The sequence below is a fragment of the Phoenix dactylifera genome, chromosome 17, assembly GCF_009389715.1.
Source record: "Phoenix dactylifera cultivar Barhee BC4 chromosome 17, palm_55x_up_171113_PBpolish2nd_filt_p, whole genome shotgun sequence".
Taxonomy (NCBI): domain Eukaryota; kingdom Viridiplantae; phylum Streptophyta; class Magnoliopsida; order Arecales; family Arecaceae; genus Phoenix; species Phoenix dactylifera.
Genome location: NC_052408.1, coordinates 11313926 through 11337596, shown reverse-complemented (window position 1 = coordinate 11337596; position 23671 = coordinate 11313926). Strand labels below are relative to the sequence as shown.

Here is a 23671-nt window from a genome sequence, read left to right as displayed (position 1 = left end):
GCTCGGGTCAACATTTCGGTGAGGTCCACAGGGAAGTTCTTCTCGATAGAGAAGAGGAACCTGTAAGACCGGGCTCCAGTCTTTAGTGCCGACATGGCGATTGACTGGTCCAGCTCCCGGACTTTCCATGTTGCGGCAGTAAACCGATCCAAGTACTCCTTGAAGGACTCTCCCTCCTCTTGTTTGATGTCAAGGAGGGAGTCCGACGTCCGCCGCTGGGGCTGGCTAGCGGCAAAATTACTGACAAACTGCCTGCCGAGCTGCTCAAAGGAGGAGACAGTACTCGGCTTCAACCCGGTGAACCAAAGCCGGGCCGGTCCTCGGAGCGTTGCTGGAAAGGCTTTGCACATCATGGCCTCCGAGGCTCCTTGTAGGGCCATTAAGGCCCGATAACTTTCCAGGTGGTCAAGGGGGTCGGCCCTGCCGTTGTAAGGCTCCACCTGGGGCATCTTGAACCGCGGCGGGACTGGTTCGTCATCAATTTGCTGGGAGAAGGGGGACTTTGTGGTGAACTCAAAGTCACCATCACGTCCCGGTTTCCTTCCATGGAGTGCCTGGATCTGGCGCTCCAGCTCCTCGACCTTCTTGTCGAGTTCATCATTCTGGGGGATCGCTACAGCGGTTCCTCCGGGTGCAGGTTGCCCTGGAACCGACTCGGCTTCTGAAGGCTGTGGCCAGCCTCCGTGATCTCTGACTGGGTGCTCTCTCCAGAGGGAGGCCTGGACTTGAGAGTCCTGACCTCGAAGAGGAAGCCCGCTTGTAGGGGGCTCCAGTTGAACTGGAGCCGGGGGAGGCGGTGCTGCTGGAATGCCCCTGGGTTGCAAGCTTTGGACGGCGGTAGCCAACGCTTGCACTTGCTGCACCAGGGCATCAAATTGTTTCGGTTGAACTTGAGGTGCTGGCTCAACCGGGGGTGGTGAGTTCCGAGCGGAACATTCTGGGCTTGGTGGAGGACGTCGAGAGGCGTTGGAAGCCCCTTTGCTTCTTAGCTTCATGGTAGCGAACTCGGGCCCTTCCTCTAGCGCCAACTGTTGCTGGAAATTGGACCCGGGGGCCGCCGTGAAGCCGGGGAAGGAGGAGCTCCGCTGCTGTAGGAGGCGGGCGGCGGTGCGCCGGCTGGCTGCGTCCTCCGCCGCGGGGGGTGTGCAAGTCCTGCAAGGAAAACCGGTGGCCGGGCTCCCCGGCGCCGGCCCTCCGATGCCTAAGTCAGAGGGGGGGCTTAACTTTGAAGAAGAGAGAGGGATTGTATGTGGAAGTCCGAAATAATCCCCTTGGGAGGAAGAGGCCTCTCCCCTCTTAGAGGGAGAAGCTCCCCTTTTATAGGGAGGGTGACCGAATTACCTATGATGTGACTGGGCAAATTAATAGGTTACCGTCACTGTCAGGGAGCTGTCACGATTGATCGGACCCGTTGGGGTGGTTGAACCGCCGGCCGTGGTGGGCCTGGGGTCCGTAGATGACAAGTGCATTGATTGCTGAGTGAACCGGTGGTCAGAAAGAGCCGTACGCTTTGATGGTTCAGTGATCCGGAGATCATCTTGAGCCGTGTTCATTTAATGACTGAGTGCATTGGAGGCCTGAGGGGGTCTCATGCATTAATGATAGGGTGTGCCGAATGCCTGCGGAGATCTTGTGCCTTAATGACTTGGGGATGGTGGCAGATTGAAGTGGAGTCATATATTTAGTTGTCAGATCCTTTGGAGGGTTAGGCGGAGATTGGATATTTGGCTAAGGCATGGGCTCGGCGGGGTTGCCTTTCTGGTCGGCGCTCTCTGGTCTCGGCCTTCTGTGCTCGGCCTTCTGTGCTCGGCAGCCTTTTGTGCTCGGCCTGCTGTGCTCGGCAGCCTGCTGTGCTCGGCTCGCTGTGCTCGGCAGCCTGCTGTGCTCGGCTCGCTGTGCTCGGCTCGGCCTATGAGCTCGATCACTTAGAAGAGCCCGATCACTTGATGAGCTTGAGAGCGGAAGAGCTCGATCACTTGGATGAGCCGAAGAGCCCGATCACTTGGATGAGCTCGATCTTGCTGACGGATTTGGGTGCTATAATTGCATTTGTGGGGTGGTCCATTTTACCACCAACAATTATTATTATTATTATTATTATTATTAGAACAGATGGCTCGTACCTATTTAATATGAATATATTAAATAAAATTAAAAAAAATACCGTGAGATTGGGATAGCATTATTTGCAATTCTCATATCAGAATGATTTCTAATGTAGAAACTGCTCTGTTTGTCTCACAAGGAAGCATGGAAGGAGACAAATACCCTAAATAGAGCCCATATATCCATAAGTTAAAGAACGACTATCCAATGCTTGTTCCTGTCTCAATATTCAACCTATCATGGTTGGTAGACCTCATAATAAGCTTTGAATACCTAAGTCCTTTCTATGCTCTTCTCAATTCTGCTCTTGGAATAGTGATATCAAACAGCCGAGTATCGCCAGCCACTAACTTAGAATTAGGTCATTTAATAACAAAACCTTCACCGCCTTTATCTCCATTATCAATCATATTATCATTAAAGTTAATTTTGAGAAATCTCGAGGGTAGAAGCTCCCAAGTGATATAAATCATTCAAGATATAGCAACTGCTGAGAAGGAGTCCCGAATATCTCTAGCAGTTAATGTCTCTCAAATTGGTAATTTATGTAGTTTACATAAAGGCTCTTTCTATCACAAATCTTGGAAACAACATACTTATTTCAAATGTATGGTTGTTTTTTGCAAGCCAAATATGATAATTAAGCAATATATGTAGCTCGATTGCCCGGTAATACACATTAGGGCCCACAACTTTCTCATGTATTGTGGATCTGGTAGGGTTGTGCAATCATGCGGACTGCATGGATTAAGATTTTTTTTCTTTTCTGTTTTTTGAGAAGGCACTTTCTACTGGCTTAGTATAATCAGGGTTCCAGGTGAGAGCCAATACCTTGTAGCAATACCATCCAAACCAAAGTTCTGATGGATTCATTGTTCAAGATACCTGAATCCTTGAGACACGTCTGTTATCAATCTGTACCTTTTGGGTAACATGTCCTTGAATCTCCTGGGATTCCACAAGAAAAGGGATCGAATTTACTTACACAAGGTAAGTCTTTCTCTGTTACTTTATGCTTCAAGACAATTGCAACTAGTATTCATACAAAAATGAGAAGTTCTCTTTCTCCAAAAAAAAAAAAAAGGGAAGGAACGGTTAAGAAAGCATTGGATGCTGTAGTTGGTTTGTGTTTATCTCGCTGTAACCACAAAACTTTTAACACACCTCAACAAGTTGAGGCAGAAATTACCGACTTTACTTCGAAAGCTGTTGCCCTTTGCCGCTTGAGACAAAGGGCGGCGATTTGTCCTCGAAGAGCATCCTTTGGACCATCATTTCTCAGCACCTCGATTCCACGAGTGTTGGGCTTTGTTTGCCCAAGCACCTGGATTTTGGTCCAAGTGACGGATGGGTGCAGATACGAAGGACGGTGTAGAGTTAGAATCCTCACTGTTCTTTTCTTCTTCTTTTAGAAAACAAAGGCAACAAAAATAAGTAGAGATGGATCACAAATGATCCATTGAAGCTATTATGAAATAAAGAATGTCAGTTCATGTACAAACCCTGGTCAAATCAATTTGTCAGAGAAACTAATAGTGATTTAGAAAATAAAAACAATCTGACAACAGAGTTGGAGTAAATGGAAAAGCGTTTCTCCCGTTATTTTTTTTATAAAAAAAATCATGTTATGTGAAAGAATTATATCAGATGATTAGATTGTTTATTTCATGTTACATATAATATATGAACACCTAGCTCTTTCTCTAGCTACAAGAATTCAGACACTAGTTTACAAATTAAGTTCGTTCATCCAGTCGTGCAAATGCAACAGATTTATGTAGCCAAAGGAGGTTTCAAAGCAGTGTCATTACAAGTGGCAACAGGCAAAGTTGAAAGAGAGAGTAGCACCAAGGTGGGGCACCCAAATTAAATCAGTCTGCAAGCAAGAAATCAATAGTCATGGCAGAATTTACTTATAAAACTGCGGGCAAAACCTTACCACAGGAATGTCTTGGACCTTGTGCAGCAGTGGGCTTTAGGTTTACATAACACAAATCATAAAAAGCTATTCAGAAAGTGATATACTCAGCATGGCCGCCGGTTGGCTGGCAGGCGGTAGTGCAAAAGCTAATCAGTTATCATTAGTCTTGAGTATTATCCTTGTGCAGATTTAAAAACAAAATACTAAAACATGCATGCCAAGTGAAGAGGTGACATACATTGATCAACAAGGGAGGAGCAGGATGCTTTGCAACAGGATTCAAAGTGCTCCAAACTTTCACTAATTGCCGATAAAAAAAATATTAAAAAAATAAATAAAAAAAGACATGTCCAGTCCCTGGGAATATTGTAGGTAAACCAATACAGAAATATGCAGATAGAAATATAAAAACAAAATAAATATGTAGAAATTAGAAGATAAAAGAGCCATTAAAATGTATGCATATTTCCAATCAGAGCATGACTCAGCAAACATGCCAGAGCAAATATCTAGTCCCAACACTAAAACCAAGAATAATATTTATTTTTCTCTTCAGCAAACGTGCTGTAATAAATTTTTAAGTCATAATTCTGACTTGATACAACAAAGACAGTTGTAACATTTGAAAAACTAAACTGATTGATTAGCCGTGTATATGTAAATACATCTCCCACCCCCCAACGTAGATAAAAAGATGACCCAAAACCAACCAAACTCAGGGACATAGCAATAGACATGCAGGCAATCCTAATATATGGTTTCCTTTTTTTCTCCATTACAATTTTTAATGTATGAACATTTCCTCATCTATACCCACCATATGGCTGCTGCGAACCATAGCGGTCCATACCCATCATTGGATTGTAGCCAACCCCAGGCATACCAGGTCCAGAAGTAGCCATTCCGGTGGGCAGCTGCATTGGCATTCCCATACCCATGACCATACCCATATTCATCCCCACGCCCATGCCCATGCCCATCAGTTGATTCATGCCCCCACCATAACCACCAATGCCCATTCCCATTCCAGTTGCAACACCATCGCCCATGCCTATTCCCATACCCATGCCCATGCCAGAGCCCATCATGGGATTTGGAGGAGGTGCCCGGCCACTCGCACCTGCCCAGCCAATTCCCGAACCAGCTCCCATAGCTTTGCCCATGGTAACAGTGGATGTTGCAGTAGCTGCAGAGCTTCTCTTTTCCTCTTTTCTTTTCTCCTTCCGATTGATGGAGTCAAAATCAATTCCAATATCCGCATGCGGATTGATTTTAGCTGCAGATGATATTGAAGTGGAAGAGTCAAAATATTAAGAAGCGAGATCCAAGAATCATACAGACTAAAAAGCAGGTGCACAGAGTTTCCAGACTTGGCAAAAGTATTCCCAGTATATGTACATAACATTAAGTAGAAATAAGAAGCACTTACGTCCAGAAATGTTTAGATTGACAAGACCTCGGCTCAGTGTGTCAGCCCAAACTGTTGATTTGGTCTCAAACTTTTCTTTGGATGGCTGAATTTTAACAGGAGGTAAAGCTGAAGTAGGGGCAGCACCTAAAGGGTAAGTGGGGCCTGATAGCCCTGACTGTGAAAGAAGATTCATATGAGGGCCCCGCCGGCATATTCGTTGGAGCAGAAGGCTGAGCTGCCTGTGCAGTAAATGGAGCTGCTTGTGAAGCTGGCGGAGCTGCTTGCATTAATTGTGGGAGGAGGTTTGAATGGATTGTTTGTATATTTGTTGGTGCAGTAGGTTCGGTTGCTTGTAAAGGAATGGATACTGCAGCTCCTGCTTGTGGGGCAAGCATACCTGTAACATTAGTGCCTGCAGGCATTGCAGGGGCCAAAGTTGCTGGGCTTGCAAAAGGAGGTTGTTGACCGCTAGCGACACTAGGAGTATAAGTAATACCACCAAACGAGTCACCAAAGTCGAGGCTTGCAGCAGTTTCCATGTTGGTGGCTAAAGGCATAGAAGGTTCAGCAGCTCCAGTTGAGTTGGAAGGAAGCTGGACGGAATTGACAGGTGCAAAGTTCTGTTGCTGGGCAGGAAAATTTTCTTGAGTAGCCTTGAAAGGAGGTTCCCCAAAAGGATCTTCACTAGGCTGAGAAAAATGCATAAAAAATGAATCATTCTTGGTCCAGCACAGAAAACCATACGAAACAAAAAGCTAATACCAACCAAAGACTAGTGATATGTAATGCCATAAAAGAAACGGAGAAATCTTGGCATTTTTTTAATAAAAAAAGAGAGATTTGCAATAATGTTCCAAAAGGAATTATAGTACTGTATATTCAGTTCAGTCAGAGTCTTGACAAACATTACCAGATGCATAAACCAACAGTGGTCATCTCACTTTACAAACACGCCCTGAACCGTTGAGTGTTCATTGTTTAATTTTCAATGTTGCTATGGGAGCATGGTCACTCATAGGAAGGTATTGGATTAATAATCATATATGCCTAGCAACTAGATGATCAATAATACCTGGCTCAGTACATGGGATGCTGATGACAAAGAGACAAAGTCTGTCCCAGAACCCAAATTTGCTGAAAAAACAGCCTCAGGAGTGATGGTGGCAGAAGTTACTGGCACCACAGCCAATGGATTTATAGGATCTGATGTTGATAGAGATCCAAATAAGTCCACCTCCAAGCTACTTGCAGCAGGCAGGGCAGCTGATCAACAGAGAAAAGAATAACCATGTTACTTCGGACCAACAAATATCATCCACATTGTAAAAACAGGCAAAGACATGCACTGGCACTTATAACAACATGACAGTTGAAAAAACTAAACTAAAAATGCTTGCATGACTTAGACTTTTTTATTTATTCACTGGTTCACAGAAATCAATGCATTTCACTACTCCAGGCATGACATGCACAAGTACCAAGCTATGTCCACAAAATCTAGGGCAGGCTTCATGAATACTCATTCACCAATCTTTGCTATTAAAGCAAACTCTGGCATTATCACAAGGTTTTCCATATCCTTTCCCTCCTTTCTCTAGACCATTCAACACATCTTGCACAACTCCCATTGTCCAAGCCTCCCAGATATTTGTCGTGCATGCAATACTAGTTCATGCAATACTAGTTCAATCAGTTCGGTCACTCTATCCACTAATGCAACTCCTATGCTTGCCTATACCGGTTCAACTTTCACCAAGATCACCTTATTTGCTTAGGCCTTCTCTGTTGCCCAACAGTTTTAATCATGAAAGAATTTCAACATTCTTGCCATTTTATAAAATGTTACCTTAAGCTACCAAGATGCCTGCATCGAAATTACCTCTTCATTTCATCCACTAAGCTCTAATTCCATTATACAAGTCCAAGCACACATAAGAAATTTAGAGATAAGCTAACAATTTGCTATCTAAGATCTACTTTTCCATCCTACCCATTAAGGTTGTAATTAAACAAACTAATAAATACCTATCCAAAACAAATAAATAAATAAATAAATAGCTACAGATTAAAGAATTTGATGATATTACTAGTTAATAATAATTAAAAAAAAAGCTAACTTCATTATGTGTAATTACTAACCTAGTAAATAGGAGGGTTTCTAGTATAACAAAAAACTAAGCTTTTCAACAATATGTTTTCTGGGCCTCAAGTTAGCTCATGAGAATCAACCCAAAACTAATCATGACTAAGAAAAACCAACCCACTAGCTCATCAGGTCGGATTCAGGTAGAGCTTACTCTTAATGTCATAGGTGGCTGACCTTACTGGACCCATTGTCACCCTTAAGTATTTAAAGGACCACAAAGCTAAATGAATGATATAATCTTAATAGAAAACTTTTCCAAAAGTCAATCTACAATACCTAACACAGAACCCCGTGGATCGAAATCATCAAAACCATCAACATCCTTGGATTCGGTTGACACAGGCAAACCAGGTACAGCATTGTCTGAGATTTGACCTGTATTTTCCCTAGGAGAGCTTGCTTTAGGTACAGAGGGTGGAGATGCTTTTAGTGCAGCTTCTGCTATATTGCCTCCATTTCTGAAATTAAAGATGATGTCAGAGGAAAAAAAATGCATACTCATAAACAGAAATATTCACAAGAAGATCGAAAATTTATACTTTTCTTCCTGCATATGAGTTTGGGCATCTCTTGTGACTTCTTCATAGCTGGGTGGTGCACTAACATTTTGCTCGGAAAGCTTGCGCTTGAATAGCCTGGTAATGAAATTATTTGTTTAGACAAAATGGGTAGGTCAGAATTTGGGCCAGTACTTAGGAAAAATTCCTTGAGAAATAAAATAGTTTGGGATGATTATAAAGCCCATAAAAATTTGAAAAATTCACCTGTCATCTTGAGAAGGGTCATCAGCTCTGCCACCACCACTTCTGCATCAAAAGAGCAGATTAAGCATGCATTCAAAATACGCTAGCAGCATTCTTTTCAAAAACATATACTAAGATGGGCATATACTTGAAATGTGAAAAAAACAAAAACAATAAAGGTTTAGAACTTTAAAAGCACAAGCCCACCTAAAATACAGCTTATATCGTAGATAAACTCTTGAAGGTTATAGTCATGAGGAGTAATTACAAAAAACCGCTTCTTGTTGACAAAATAAACAAGTAGAAGATGTCAACAGAAACTGGCACATACCGAGATGAATAACAGTCATCATCATCAAAGGAATGATCTCTATCTCTATCAAAACTCCTATTTCTTGACCCATACTGATAATCTTCATTGCTGCGGCTTCCTCTGTGATCATCATCTCTATGGCTCTCTCTTCCATAGCGATCATCAAAATTCCTACCATACCGATCCCCTTCTCGACTATATGAGTCACCACTTCTGCTGTATCTATCACCATCCCTATATGCCGATTGTCTTTCCCTTCCATACCCATTCCGCTCTTCATCTTTACTACCATAGCGAACATCATAACGATCATCATCATAACGTTCTCCATAGCCTCCTGTACTTGAATATGAGCTGGGCCTATATGTTCCACCAGTTGAGAATGTACTGCAATACCTATACAACAAGACCAGAGACATAAGTATTCAAGTCAATCATGTCCAAGTTGTTCTTAATTTTCAGAAAGTGTACTCACTTGTCCCTGTTAGCAAGGGCTTTCAGCCTAACTTCTTGTATTCTTTCTTTATCATTCACCAGAGCAACAAGACTCTGAGATTTCCTCCTAACATTTCTTCCCTGGTCTCTTCCACTAGAATCAATGTACTGGAAATCAAATAAAGTCTGCAACTTGGACACAATTGCTAGTAGTCATGAAATGTGCTTATATTCCATATATTATAAGTTATGCTGGGACAAGCTGAAGCAGATATAGTTTCACAGTATGCAGTAGAAAGGTAAAGGATAACTTTTAATACCGATATCTGGTAAGAGTGCTCCCTCATTTCATCAATGACTGGTTCAGATCCATTTGCAACTAGATACTCCAAAACAATCAGGGCCTAAATCTCAATGAAACAAACAATCAGCTGCCAATAAATATTCATAAAGAGTAAGCGGCAACTAGACAATGCCCGGAAAGTATAATTTTTTATCATATCACTGATTAATGAGTTCTAAATTAAGAGACAGAATATGATAGGGAAGATATAAAGTGCATTCAGACACAGCATAACTAATTAATAGACAGTCTGCAGGATGTATCATGTCGGAAGAGAAAGGGAACTGTATGAAACACCTTGTAAACATGACGCCAGTTTTTTCCAGTATCATTAATCCTCTTCCAGATGACATGCATGATTATCTGGTATTCATGACTGCACAGTTGCTGAATATTAAATGTCTGAAAAGAGGAAAAAGAAAAGGGAATCAAGAACAAATAGAAATATCAGCTTACAAGTTTTGAGTCGCTTGTGCAATATCAGCCAGGTGTGATCCATGTGGCCCCCAAGGCTCATTGCTTGTCGCATCAAGAATCTGAAATTGAGACCAAAAAAGAACACTATATTAGTTGTCTGATATTTAGTGAACAGAAATATTCCCTGCTGCTGGAAAGGTATATTTCCCTGATGGAAAACAATCAAATTGTGATTGATATTAAGCTAAAATTAAAACCCATTTTTCAACTAAATTCATTTAAGGAAAGATAAAATGAAGAAAATGAAATTTGAAAAGATAACCTTCTGCTCTATTCCTGGGATCTTTAAAACTTTCTTGTTCACCCCTCTCTTGCTGCAAAACATTAAAAATAATTCACATCAGGTGATACATCATGTAACCTAGTATCTAAGACCATTGCAAACACTACAACACAAGCCTGCTGAAGCACAGCATCAAGTCAGTAATCATAAAAAGCATGCAATTCTGATGAAAATACTAAGATAGCAAGTTCGACAGCATTGTAAATATATGGCAGATGGCTCAATGGAAGAAGAGTTTAAAACGCATCACGTTAATCATCAGAAGAATGAAGAAAATTCTTACAGGTCCCGAACAGTTTGATCGAAAGCTTTCTTCATGGTTTCTGTAGATTATACTCAATTTCCTGTTAAGCCACCACCTCCCATGAAACCTTCTCACATGATCAAGCAAAGAGGTCACAGAACAATTCTATGATTGACAATAGAAACAGGAAGTAAGATGCACGAGTGACATCTTAAAAGAAGCATGCCTAAACGTAAATATCCATAATTAAACTAGAGCCGAAAGGACCACTTTTTGAAGGAAAGGTTAAAAGTATAAATCCAAGTGCCCCAGTATAAAAAATAAACGGTTAAAGTCAGTCCCAATACATTTTTTTTTTAAAAAAAAAACTTTTTAAAAAACAGTCTAAGAAAATGGCACAAAATAGGCAGCAGGCAACAAGCACTTGCCACCTGATCAATGATTGATCCAAATGTTACGTTCCTCTGAATGCACTAATTAAAGCAAGTAAAAGGGTATCTTTATTATTATAATGAAAAGGGCACTAAAAGGATCCAACTTTAGAAGCTTGTGAGAATTCAAGAACATTCGTAGCAACCACATAAAGAGAACTTTAACTTAATGTTTAAAACATTTACCATAATAGAACTCCATGCCTTAAAATGCAGCAATACTTGGGGAACAGATAAACAATGAATATCTGTGATTAAACATGAACAAATAAAGACTTTCGAACAAGTTTTTGGATCTCTCTAAACAAAAATCTGATTGAATTGAAACAGAAACACGCCAGAAAGTGAACATAATCCGGACCCTTAAACCAACCGAATGTTAAACTCGCGCAATTATCTCAAATTGCAAAAAAAAATGATTCAGTTGTCGGTTGTCTTGGGCCTCTTGGCCAAACACCTAAATCGAAGATGTGGAAACAAAACAGAATATAACCTCATAGGGAAAATGTTACCCAACAAGACAAAAACAGTGATTGCCTTGATCCCGAGCAATTCTTGAGAAAGAGTTCCACTAGCATGCTACTGGAAGCAATGCTCATCACAACAAGCCAGAAGAAATGACAGGAATATGGGAAGGCTAAAATTCTAGACAAAAATCCGGACCTGGAGATTTAAGGAGGAAGGAATGCCACCAAAAATCCAATTCATTTAGACGAAATCCAATTAATGCCTACAAACCCTTAATTTTTTTCATAGTCGACAGATTTCAGCTCAGTTTCAGCTTCCACCGACCAAATCCGTAAGACAAGCAAATTTTATAAATCAAGACCGATTCAGAACAATATCCAGCTAATTAGAGCAAACTAAAAGACGCCCCTTCTCAAAATAAATCAGGAAAGAAGCACCCAAGTATTCAAAAAAAAAAAAAAAAAAGTCATTTACATTCGCCAACACACGAATAGGAAAGGAAAAGGATATATAAATAAAGAGAATACATCAATGCTTCAAAAGGAAAAGAAAAAAAATCCAAGCGCAATCTGATGTGATGTCCGGCGAGCAAGTCGACAGCGGATTTCGAACGAACCTGGGCGGATTGGAGAGATCGAGGGCGGGGGTCGGAAATCCGTTGAGGGATCGGAGGAAAGATGCCCGCCGACGAAGCGGAGGGTTTGGTGTCGGGCCGGAACAAAGGAAAAAAGAGGAGGGGCCTTCTCTCTCTCTCTCTCTCCCCTCCGGGGTGGAAGAGAGAGGGAATAATAATGTGAAAAGAAAGAAAGGGAAGCGTGGTGCGAAGACGAGAGAGAGCGCCCGGAGGCGTGGACTGACACGCGTCGGTCAGTGGGCGATGGGGACCTAAGCATTATTTTACGGGCGCTGTAATAAAAGCGGGTCTGGGTGTTAGGGAAAGCCTGCCGGGCTCCCCAATTACCAAAATAACCTTCATGCGGCTTACCGCATGAATAAGTTAAATAATAATTTTTTTTTTTTTGCACCGATAATCCACCACACTAGCCCTGTATGAGCATGATTAATTGAATCAAAAGTTAAAATACTCCACAGCGATGGGGAAGTAAAAGAGGCGACTTCTCTATTTGTCTCCTAAAATATATGCACAGTCACATCACACTTTTACAGTAAATTAAAAGAAAATTTAAACTTGCGGACGTGCGATCTGATGAACATTTTTTTTTTAGATCTTAAATTAAAAAAAAGGGTCGAAATACAGCGTTAAATGAAAGCTAGGATCGTTGCCGTTATAATATGCCCTCATAGTCCGAACTGGAATTGGTTCACACACGTGGCTGCAGAAAAAACAAAAGAGAAAGCAACTACGTCACGCTCCACTGGATGTTTTCGAATGGTTTTCAACCCCAAAAAAATATGTTTTTTTTTTTGGATGGTGCAGCTTTCACTTGATGAAATATGTTTGGCATATTATTCCATTACGTATATAGCCCTAACATACGCCGAATTCCTTCAACGTAAGATCACACAATATATGTCCTCTCGAATGGAATCTAGAATCACCGGCGAAGATGCTCACTGTTGAGTTAAATTTCCCATTTATATCCACTTTTCTTGAATTTTTGTGCACTCTTGACTCTTCCCATAAAGGATCATTGTCTAATATGTTTAAGAGGCAAACATACGAGCACTCTAACTGCGTTATAAAAATACTTAACACTAAGCGCATGAGATAAGTAGCCACGTCACTACATATAACAATTCAGGACCTCGTCCAAAATGGCTAGCCGGAATATATTATTTGGATTTCTTAGTTCTATATAAGTATCTAAGATCTCTTTAGCGAATAAATGAAGTGAAACTAAATATATGCCCACACGGATCCTCACACTATATTTTCAATACTTCGATATTTTTTCCGTTCTACTCGGATGCGCACCAAAGTACACCGGGTTTCAAAAAAATTGGTTGACTAGTGGAGAAAAGTGCCGAGTATTTCATAGCGACGAGGTTGATATGTGTGAATATACCACCAATATTTGATCAGTCGAAAAGTTGATGATGTGGATCGAAGCAAGGATAGAGTATAGCGTGGGTTCAGATACTTTGATCTTGAAGGATTTTTGCCATGCCACATCGTTATTTAAAGATAGATAAAAGAGATGTAGCACAGAACTACGGTAGAAAAATTTAGTGCCGAATAAAGATGTAGCGCTAGATTATGGTAAAAAAATAAGTTATACTTACTCTAGGATTGATTATTGATATAAAAAGATGACGATTTGTATGAATATATATATATATATATATATATATATATATATATTCCTACAAGATAAATAGATTTGTTAGAGTTTTATAATTTGGTGAAAGATGGTATATATATATACATATATATATATACATACATATATATATATATATATATATATATATATATATATATATATATATATATATATATATATATATATACATATATATATATATATACATATATATATATATATATATATATATATATATATATATATACATGCATATATTTATAAGTGGAAAACTGGAAAAGGCAGGCAAATGGCCGGTTCAATGCTTTTCCCAACCGCTGGCTCAAGCCGGGCATAAAAAATTTCGAAGGGAAGCGGCAGGCAAGCAGCTCGACCGCGGGCGGGTGCATCCACCTGCAACCACCTGGCCCAAGCTGCCATCAGGGAGGCAAGAGGGCCGGCGTTCCCCGTTTTATTTTCGGCCACCTTAAAATTTTGGCCGTTGTTGACGATCATCCAATTCATCTATTAGAGAAACAAACGGAGTACTTGGAGTATCGATAATGCCTTGCATAAGACCTTGTGCTTGTGATGCATAGTAAACTATAATCTGAAATGATACTGCACAATGAAGAACAAGAGATTGGCGAAAACAGAAGCCGATCCGAAAACTTTTTGAGTATGTCTTCAAAAGTGAGTCTTTTTTCTACTGTTTGGAAACAGAAAAACCATAAATTCCATCAAAGAACAAGTAAGTTTAGTTTTATCTATTTAGGCCCTTTCTGACAATTTACAAGAAAAGAATCTCCAAGCATTTCTTCACGGCAGACAATTTTCCAATTCGAACCTCCCGCCTGCGAAAATGTGGTTCGACGTCCCATGTCTCCTAACCCTGGAATACCTGGCCTTCCTTCCTACCTAGAAATCTCACGTTTTGAGGAATATCCTAGCTGTTCCATCTCCCAGTTCAGCTTGGAAGCGACTCTTTCGTGGCAAGGGAAGTACTCCTGGCAAAAAGAACATACTTAATTTATTAATATCAGTACCACGATTCGAGATTTAGGAACTTATCAACGACCATAAAAGATCGCTGACAGACATGCTTCCACACATGGTCATTCGTTCCCAGATAGGTCTCTAAGTCTAGAAATTGTAAAGTTATCTGCATTTCCAGTGGCCCTTGAATACAGTCATGCATGGATCTAAACAAACACAGCTAATAGATGTCTGAATAAATGAGATGCACATGGTCTTGCTGACGATCAAACACGTTATTCAGATGCCTGCTGTATGTGTGCATGCGCATATATGGATATATGGTCATGCAAAGGGGAGCCCTGTCAACCAGCCTTACATCATCTAGTTGGCATCTCTCTCCACCTAGAGAGAAGTCCTGGGTTCAAGCCCTGGTGGTGGCCCTTCACCATATTTCTTTAGAGAGAGAGAGAGAGACCTGAAAGAAGCTGTCAAAATCTAAATATTGCAGCACTAATGGTTTCATGTGTCAGGACATGCATCAATCAGTTATTTCTGAAGAACGAAATAGACCACGATCAGAGATCCTTATATCCATATTAAACTATACCTTCAAAAGGAACTGTGCTTTATTTCTATCCTTGGTGGAATGGATGAACCAGCAAGACTTTTCCTTGAAAATAAATAAAAGGAAGAAAAAACTATCCATGCCTTTCTGTTAAAAAAAAAAAAAGGATCTATGCCTATATTATTCCATGCATAGCTTATTTTCAGCAGTGCCTCCAGTAATTCAGATTATACTAAAGTTTCCGCATTCAACCTATAATGTGGATAAGGTATTCTGAATCTTACGTCAGTAGATCTCAACATCAGTGACAGATGGAACGCAAGGAAATACAACAAATTTCTAATTCAAAGGCCCAGAATGATTTCTTTATATTCAAAAGCAGGATTACAATTTAGGACACCTTTTCTTCTGAACATTTCTAATTCGTATGATTATGAACTAAGGAAGTTCTGGTTGAAGTAGAAATATTCATTTCCATGACTTCAGGGATTTTATGAATTTTCAACTGCAGAGAGGGCATCTTAATTTCGTATTATGTCCTAATGTTGTTTTCAGAGATTAACAAGTGACTTCCATATTATATGCAAAGGAAGAGAAATACAACAAATTTTAGATATAATCTGTTCAAGCATGTCAGATAGAAATGTATAACAGGAGCTATATGCATCACCTCTAACTTCTTCACCAATTCCTTTGCTGTTGGAGCAGATACAATGATATGACGAGCACCTGGGCTAATGAAACCTTCCTCTACTGCTTTGTCAATGAAAGTTAGTAAAGAGTTGTAGTATCCATCCACATTCAACAATCCCACCTGTGAAGTTCATGTAGATTCGAGAGTGGTTTAGCATATGATAGTATACCTATGTCAATTAACACAGCGACTCTTTATACCAAAATTGGAAAAAAAAAGAGAGGGGGTTGGGGTGGAGGTTGACTCCTTTAATCTTCACAAAGGACACCATAAACTTGAGGACTCTAGACACAGATTTGACCATCTCTTCCAATTCAACATTTATGCCATATGTACCTTATATAGGTAACTCACAATGCAAAACCAGAAAGTAAAGATGCCTACACACAACAATGTAAATAAAAATCACCAAATCTGATGAAGACATAAAATTTGAAGTCAAGTCAACAAAAATGGGCATCTCAACTAGTCCTCAGACTTTTGAACAGGGTTTCTATTAACTTGTAATTACAACAAATTGAGAAACACTGACTCTTTTTCAGGTTCGATGGAAAAGCTTCTAAACTATAAAACCACAGAAAATCAAGTGACAATGCTAAACCACATGAGATGATGCAAACACAGCTAGTAAGCGAGAGAATCCGAGAATTTTTTTTTCGTATATTTGTGGTTGCTTTAATTCATGATGGCACAATTAATCTGCAAATGCACAATTTTCAAACTAGTTGCCTGAGATTTTGCACTGCAGCTAAGAGATAAAAAAGGCTTTTACCCCACAAGAGAATAGAGATAAAGATGGTCAGGAGGGGAAGGAATACAGAGCCAACGAAAAAGGAATGAAGATCGAATCCATGTCTAGGAAGACCAATTAGCCTTTAGGTCTTCTTGATACCCTTTATATGCATTTTCAGTGCACTTGCTATCAAAGATGATTCATTCTGCAGTCTGAACAACTTTTTTGTAAAGCTATTTATCTTAATTGCTTTCCTATTAAGAGATGGTACTGTATTTTTGTTTTAGAAAAATGTTAATTTCATTGTTAATAGGTGAAGAAGCGAGGTTGGATCATCTCCTCAACTCATTTTTCTCACTTGATTCAAGGAATTCTACTTAAAATAAATAAATTGTCAGGAAGGAGTCATTACCGGCTTATCATGTATGCCTAGTTGAGCCCATGTTATCACTTCAAGCAGTTCTTCAAGAGTACCATATCCTCCTGCATTAAAATCTTAATCAGCTCTATGCCATGATGGGACAGCAATCTACAATGCTAGAAGAACTTCAGTTATTTTTTTTGGTATTTTATCTGCAGTAATGATTTCAAATGCCATGAGATTATGCGACCTAAATTGGTGTGATAAGTGAATTGAGAGAAGTCCTTCAAGTTCTATTTAAGAGTATAAATTGGAATTATTAAAACCTCTAATACAAGTTCTGAATATAACTCATGATAGGAAGATAATTATACTCAGAACGCAAGTGCTATGGAGTCTAGTAATTCCAATTTCTACAAGGGAGTCATCAAATACAATTCATGTTCTGGCAGATTTAGTTTGCTGAAGTGTTGCATAGTAAAAGGTAAGCATACTATCTTGTCCAAACAAACCAAAGGAAAAGATGGGTGTTCGTCATGACTTCTAAATGTCCGGTGCCAGAAATCGATGGATCAGGAACAGGGTTTTCTTCAAAATCTTGTTTACTTGTGAGATATCATTTCTACTATGCAAGTATATCTTTCTCTTTGTGTCTTTATCTTGGTCCATTCGAGAAAAAGAAAGTGCAACAATTACAGTACTTAACACTTTAAATACAGAGGGAAGAACCATTTTTTTCCCTTACTAAAGAGAATTTCAGCAACTACCAACCGTTGGAAACTCCTTCCTATTTGGATTTTTTTTTTTTTTTTATCATGAGAAGGGAGGCCAAGCCACCCGATATTATGTTTATTGATTAAAAGTTCCACCATTTACATATGGTAGTGCAGCTGAGTTTTGCTCTGCGAAGAAGCCGTTCCTCAGTTGCATTAAGGTATGAGTTACACTTTTCTTACATGTTGGGCTTTTTATAACTGTGTTTGCTGATTCTCAAACCCTCTTCCAAAATGTGAGAAACAGACTCTCAGTCTCCAGCTTTGTTCTTGTCTATAACCTCCGGATTTTAGATAACCGAAAAAATGAAAACTTCACTAAAATGAAGAACATCAGTGAACCATACAAACCCTTCAAGATAAAGTTTTCTTTAAGGTAGAGTTTAGAAAAGTTAATTAAGGCTATTCTTCAAGCTAATGAGAATGTCCTAAGAAATTCTGAAGATCTTTCATGAATCGATGGCACGCAATAGACATAGAAGTGAGGAGAAAAGAAACTATAGTAAGTTTGCTTCCTTAAATTTACCAATGCTAAACAAGCAAAATAATCTGAATCCCCCAAGGAAAAAAATAGAGCAAAAGCAGCCTTTACTTTTCCCGAAGCTGCAATACTAATTAGAGAAATTAAAACAGAGGTGTCAGGTTCTGTCTCTTGTGTTGCTGCTTTTAAAGATTTTATTTCGAGAAGTCAACGCTATTTGTGGATGTCTTTTTCCCTTCCTTGATTTGCCTCGGAACTCCAGTGACAGTCAATAAAAATCTGCAGGTTTATACACTAACCAGGTAAAGCTATGAAGGCATCAGACTGTCTAGCCATCTCTGCCTTCCTTTGGTGCATATCTGCAACTGCCTTCACTTCTCCTACAGTTTCTCCAGTTATCTGCAAAACAGGAAGCAACAAAGCCCCAAAAAAAGAAGCGATAAATTTTGCATAATATATCCCATTGATGATGGTCTCACGAAGCCCCACCTCCCCCAGCGCGCGCGCGCGCGCACACACACGGGGAGAGAGAGGAGGGGTGTCGAGGTTGTAGACATTTTGCAAAACGCTTTTTAATGGACAGGTGTGCAGAGAAGCAATGATGGGTGCTGCGGGGCAGGGAAAGACCAAATCACTTGCCTCTGTGACGGGTTAAAAAAAAAGAAGAAGAAGATAGCAGTCAAAATTTAAAAATAGAAAAACTAAAAGTCCCTCTAGAATCAGACCAAAGAAATGGCCATGGACTTCTTCCTTTTTGCGATCCAAACCCAAAACTCAGCAGTTGCCAGAGGAAAGAAGCTAAAATTAATAATCAGTGGAATCAGAACAAAACCCAAAAAGCCATTGAAAAACTCCACATGGATGTAGCAGAAAGAAAGATGGCCATGTTGTATCCTTTTCGTTTCCTGCTGATAAATTAACAGAAAAGGGGAAAAAAACACTGGAACATTCAAAATTCATCAATAGTTTTTAGCTTGACAGTAGGCATGAGATGTCAAAAACTGGCAGAAAACAATGTGTGTTGGCTACAGAGAGAGACAGAGAGATGACGAGGTTTCTTTAACCTTGAAGGGTTTATTCATTATTTGCTAAGAAAACAGAAGGGTTTATTTATTAGAAAAGATAGAAGGCTTTTTTTTTTGATAAAAAAAAAAGAAGAAAAGATAGAGGGCTTTTTAGTAGCAGCAGACATACCTCTCGGGGCATGAGAGTCTTAGGTATGACCCTGCGCAGAAGACAGTATATCATGACAAGAATGAGCTGCTGCGGAACCAAAAGCCCAAATACTAATAAAATTTCATAAACCGTACTTCTTCCACTAACTCGTGTATATATTTTTTTTCCTGAAAATATTATGTAAAAGAATATCGGCTCACCCAATGACATGCCTCCCGCCATCATGAACGGCTTGGGAAACCAAACCCATCAGACCGACACTGCCCCCACCATAAACCAGATCAATGTTCCTTGACACCTGAAACGAACCAAATCATTCAGCAACCCGAAGCGGAAAAAGGAAACGAATGATGTTTTTAGGTGCCGCAACCCATTTGTATTGTTCTACGTGACTTCGATTTAATGCACCCATGTGATTAATCACTCACAAGCGTGCCATTGAGTGTCCTTTAATAATCCTGCCACGTGTGGACAGAAACCGTCTTCGCAGAGGAGCATTGCTCTTAAATGAATCACGGAGCACTTGGATATGCTTCACTGATAGAGATAGAGATAAAGAGTAGAGAGCAAAATGAACTTCACTGGTTACCGTGTTCCAGTGATGAGGTTTTCTGAGTGCAATGGGCCACGAATCTCCAATACCAACCTTCCAGTTTATATCACAAACTTGGAAGGCCAAAACTTTAGCAGGACCCATGCAACGAAAAACGTCCGAACAGCTAAATAAGCTAACGATACCTTGATGAGGAAAATAGAACTACCTAAACTTCGAATGGGGAAAACTGTGGAGAGGCCCAGCGGCCAAGAACATTCAAAACGGCTAAGACACTTGGGCAAAGGAAAGAAAAGAGAAAGCAAGCACGCACCCAGTTCAGGGAAGGCAGATACGAGGACATACCAATTCCTTGCCGAGCTCCACGGCGGCATCCTGGTAGCTGCTCTTCTTCCCCTGGCTGCTGCCACAGAAAACGCATATCCTTTTGAACTTGGACTGTCCCATTTCCTGCTCTCCCTCCATTCGTCCTAGCTTGCCTCCCTCCCTCCCTCCCCTTCTCTGTTCCTCTGTTCTCAGCTAGGCTCTGCCTTGGCTCCCCTGTCTCCTTTACGCTCCAGGCGACGTTGGCTCAACACGAATGGCCACAGTGGCTAGACCACTTTTTAGTGCGCCTCCATACCTGCATATAAAAGGGGATCACACGTGCTAGCAACCGCGCACACCATACAGACCCCGCGCGGTCGACGCTCGGTGGGTGCACGATGGATGGTTATGCCCGATAAGTTCTCATGGCTTTGGGTCATTGAAGGGTGGCCCAGCTGTTCCCTTGCTGCTTCCTGGTCTCGTTCATTTTTTACTGCAGCTGGGTTTCCTCAAACATGAGAAGCGAATGAGTCGAGCGAACACCAGAAAATTAAAGTTACAACATTCATAAAAATGTGTTCGGCTTTTAGCCCTCACACTCCTCTACCTCCATGTGCAGCACGAGGAACTACGGACTCTGTATATTAATTAGATGGCTAGCACAATAAGTATTTATCTGGTGAGCATAGTATAAAATTTGATTGCTGTGTATTTGTTTAGTAAAGACAAGGGAGTCGTGCACGCCTCGTGAGTGAGAGAACAAAAACTATATATCCATATTCCATACTCGTATGCGTTTTGTGAAAAACTAAATGGGGGGGGTGGGAAGAGAGTGGGAGGAGGGACCACAACCTTAATAGCCTCACACATGAGATTACGAAGAAAAACAAATGCTCGTATTGAAGAGAGCTCCATATATATTTTTAAAAGGCAGCTCATCTGGTTGTCATCCTTGACCAGCCTCCCCCGAGAGACATTCTTGCTTCATGCAGAGGAAACATTTGTAAATTTATTCAACACGCCCTCCGCATTCTCCTATACCTCCAACCCCCCTTGCCAGACCAAGCATGCTCTCCTCCATCCACGCCATTCATTCCACTGATTGCTTTGTCCCTCTTACCCCCTCTATCATTCCTCCCCTGCTCTAATACCCATGCATATAAAAATCACTGCCGATGTCCCATCTCCTCTGTAAATCCCCACCCTGCATATATTCTAATCCAGATACCATTCCCCTAGGCGGAGGAGCTAAACCCCGGTCTTGAATATATTTTGAGATCCCCAAAACACTCTCACTACCTACTGATCCTTTTCTATCTCTCTTTTCTCAATCCGCTTCAAGCAGACGTCTCTTTCTGAAGAGATCAATCGTATGCTTAACAAGTCCAAGTTATCGAATATTAGCTCGACTCGAGCTTTTGTCTGCTACAGCGTAGATGACAGCAACCATATGCTTTAAGCCTGGATACCTTACCAATTGCGGAAAAAGCACAGAATTAAAACATGCACTATCTAAAACTTTACCGCGGTAAACTAATACACTTCACCTTTTTTTTTCCCCCCAGGAAAAGGAGTACACAAAACAATAATTAAAAAAAAAAAAAACAGAGTGTGTCATGGTTTCGGATTCATTTCAGTTCAATGCTCGATGTGCTAGCTGCACTTAGTACTAGACTCCTGGCGTCATATAATCTCAAAAATTACTTATGTGTCACTCATATCTGAGATAGTTTCCATGCGGTTCATCTGTTACATCTTTTAGTATCTGTGTATTTCTCAGAGTCTCCAATCCGAGAAGAAGATCCTTTTGGCCCTCCCAAATACCGACCCCAGCGTTAACGGTCCGATAAGGTTAATTTCAGGCCCACATTTTGCTAGATCGTGCCAGCCAGCATGCGACAGCAGGAAATGGATCGAATCACCTGAACTACCTCTCTCTCTCTATCTCTCTCTCTCTCTCTCTCTCTCTCTCTCTCTATCTCTCTCTCTCTCTCCCTCTATCTATCTATCTAGATAGATAGATATAAGGAAGTGGGATATTTAACTTGTTGGTCACTGCACTTTGTACTAATGCAAGATTGATAACTAACAGTCGGATATTCATGAATCCAACAAAGTTTGAAATTTGTGTAACATAAACTTGAAATTGAGAAATCCTATCTTCTTTCCTTTTTTAAAAAACTTAGAAATAAAAGCTCTTCTTCTAGTTCGATGCAAGGTAATAAGTATGACAAAAATAACTTTTTTCCTGAGGCCTGTGATCTTGGTCATGTGTTATGCTCCGGGGGTGCCGGCCGCTGATGGCATACCTCACATGGTGGCCTTAACGGCGGGTGAGGGTGGGGACATCGGGCATAATGGGAGGACGGCTCCTTAGGGTTTAGAGTTTTGTTTGTTTTCGAGTGTCCGGGCCAATGGAGGTGGAGCTCCATGGCAAACTGATGGAGGCATCCTCGTGTCGTGTGGTCAGCATGTGGTTAGGGCCCATATCATGATCATGATCATGATCATCATTGCATCTTTGATGCCTAGTGGCAAACCATGGGTGCCCTCATGTCTTTTTATTCAATGGATCAGGCATTATTCACGGTCATGCTTGGTCGGTTGCCTTCCAATGGTAAGTAGCTTGATGATGTTGGTCTAAGAAGAGCCTTGTGCTAAGCTGAGTCACAGCACACAAACCACCATCCAAGGTCACAACGTTGCAATCATCTGTGCGCCTATTCCACTATAAATTGTACTTGCTAACTCAAGATAGTCCTCCATCTTCCTCGCCCACGAACGCCATCCCAAAGTGATCAATTCATAATGGAACCCAATTACCACAGGAGTAGATCGCACGACTTTTCCAAGTGTCGGTTATTATTGTTTCCACTAAATATGTTTTCCTCCTGCCCTTGCCCGAAATTATACAAGTTGGAATCAAATTAGATCCCTTGTAGTTAATCCAAAATGAATTTACCGTCGAATCGATAACAGATGAAAGGAGGTCATCGGTCAAATTAGCTTCATATTGCAATTTTCCAGATGTCTTTTCATGCTGTTTCTAAACGTCATGAGGACTAGGAGCAGTCAGCGGGATGACAATGGTTCGGAACCCAAATTTCACTTCAAAATAGTGCAAGAAGGATATTAATAGGCAAACTTTACTCATGGCTCAAACCTCAAAGTTGAAAAAATAATTGATCTAGATTAAGTAAAAAAAAAAAAAATCGAATGAAAAGCATTGAAAATACTATTGAAGATTTACGAGATATCGTATGATATATCACTTTCGAGTGGTTAGATTTCTATTGATATCCGATGTACATATTTATACTAATTATTCGAGCATTATTGGTAGTCGGTTTGTAATTTCATAATGTGTGTAACGATTTCTTGCGGTTTTCAAACTTATATTATTATCGTATTGGTGCGGATGTGTGGAGATTCTTAACGGGTTGTAAAGCTCACAACCTCTTTTTCT

General features: G+C 40.5%; 2 protein-coding genes across 2 annotated transcripts; both read right to left on the bottom strand.

Moving 5' to 3' along the window:
- Positions 1-4548: 4548 nt before the first annotated feature.
- Positions 4549-12111, bottom strand: LOC103718257 (clathrin interactor EPSIN 2-like). Its single transcript, XM_008806986.4, is given in 15 exon segments — positions 4549-5303; positions 5457-5549; positions 5551-6127; positions 6511-6701; positions 7861-8042; positions 8124-8219; positions 8349-8390; positions 8659-9036; positions 9116-9261; positions 9396-9479; positions 9716-9794; positions 9875-9954; positions 10158-10209; positions 10462-10587; positions 11938-12111. Coding segments are annotated over 14 exon segments (2508 nt in total). The 5' UTR covers positions 10497-10587; positions 11938-12111; the 3' UTR covers positions 4549-4830.
- Positions 12112-14285: 2174 nt separating this feature from the next.
- LOC103718259 (cytokinin riboside 5'-monophosphate phosphoribohydrolase LOG3) lies at positions 14286-20486 on the bottom strand. The gene is given in 8 exon segments (XM_008806988.4): positions 14286-14568; positions 14571-14592; positions 15799-15942; positions 16968-17038; positions 18470-18569; positions 19365-19395; positions 19547-19644; positions 20245-20486. Coding segments are annotated over 8 exon segments (642 nt in total). The 5' UTR covers positions 20365-20486; the 3' UTR covers positions 14286-14512.
- Between the last annotated feature and the right edge of the window lie 3185 nt (positions 20487-23671).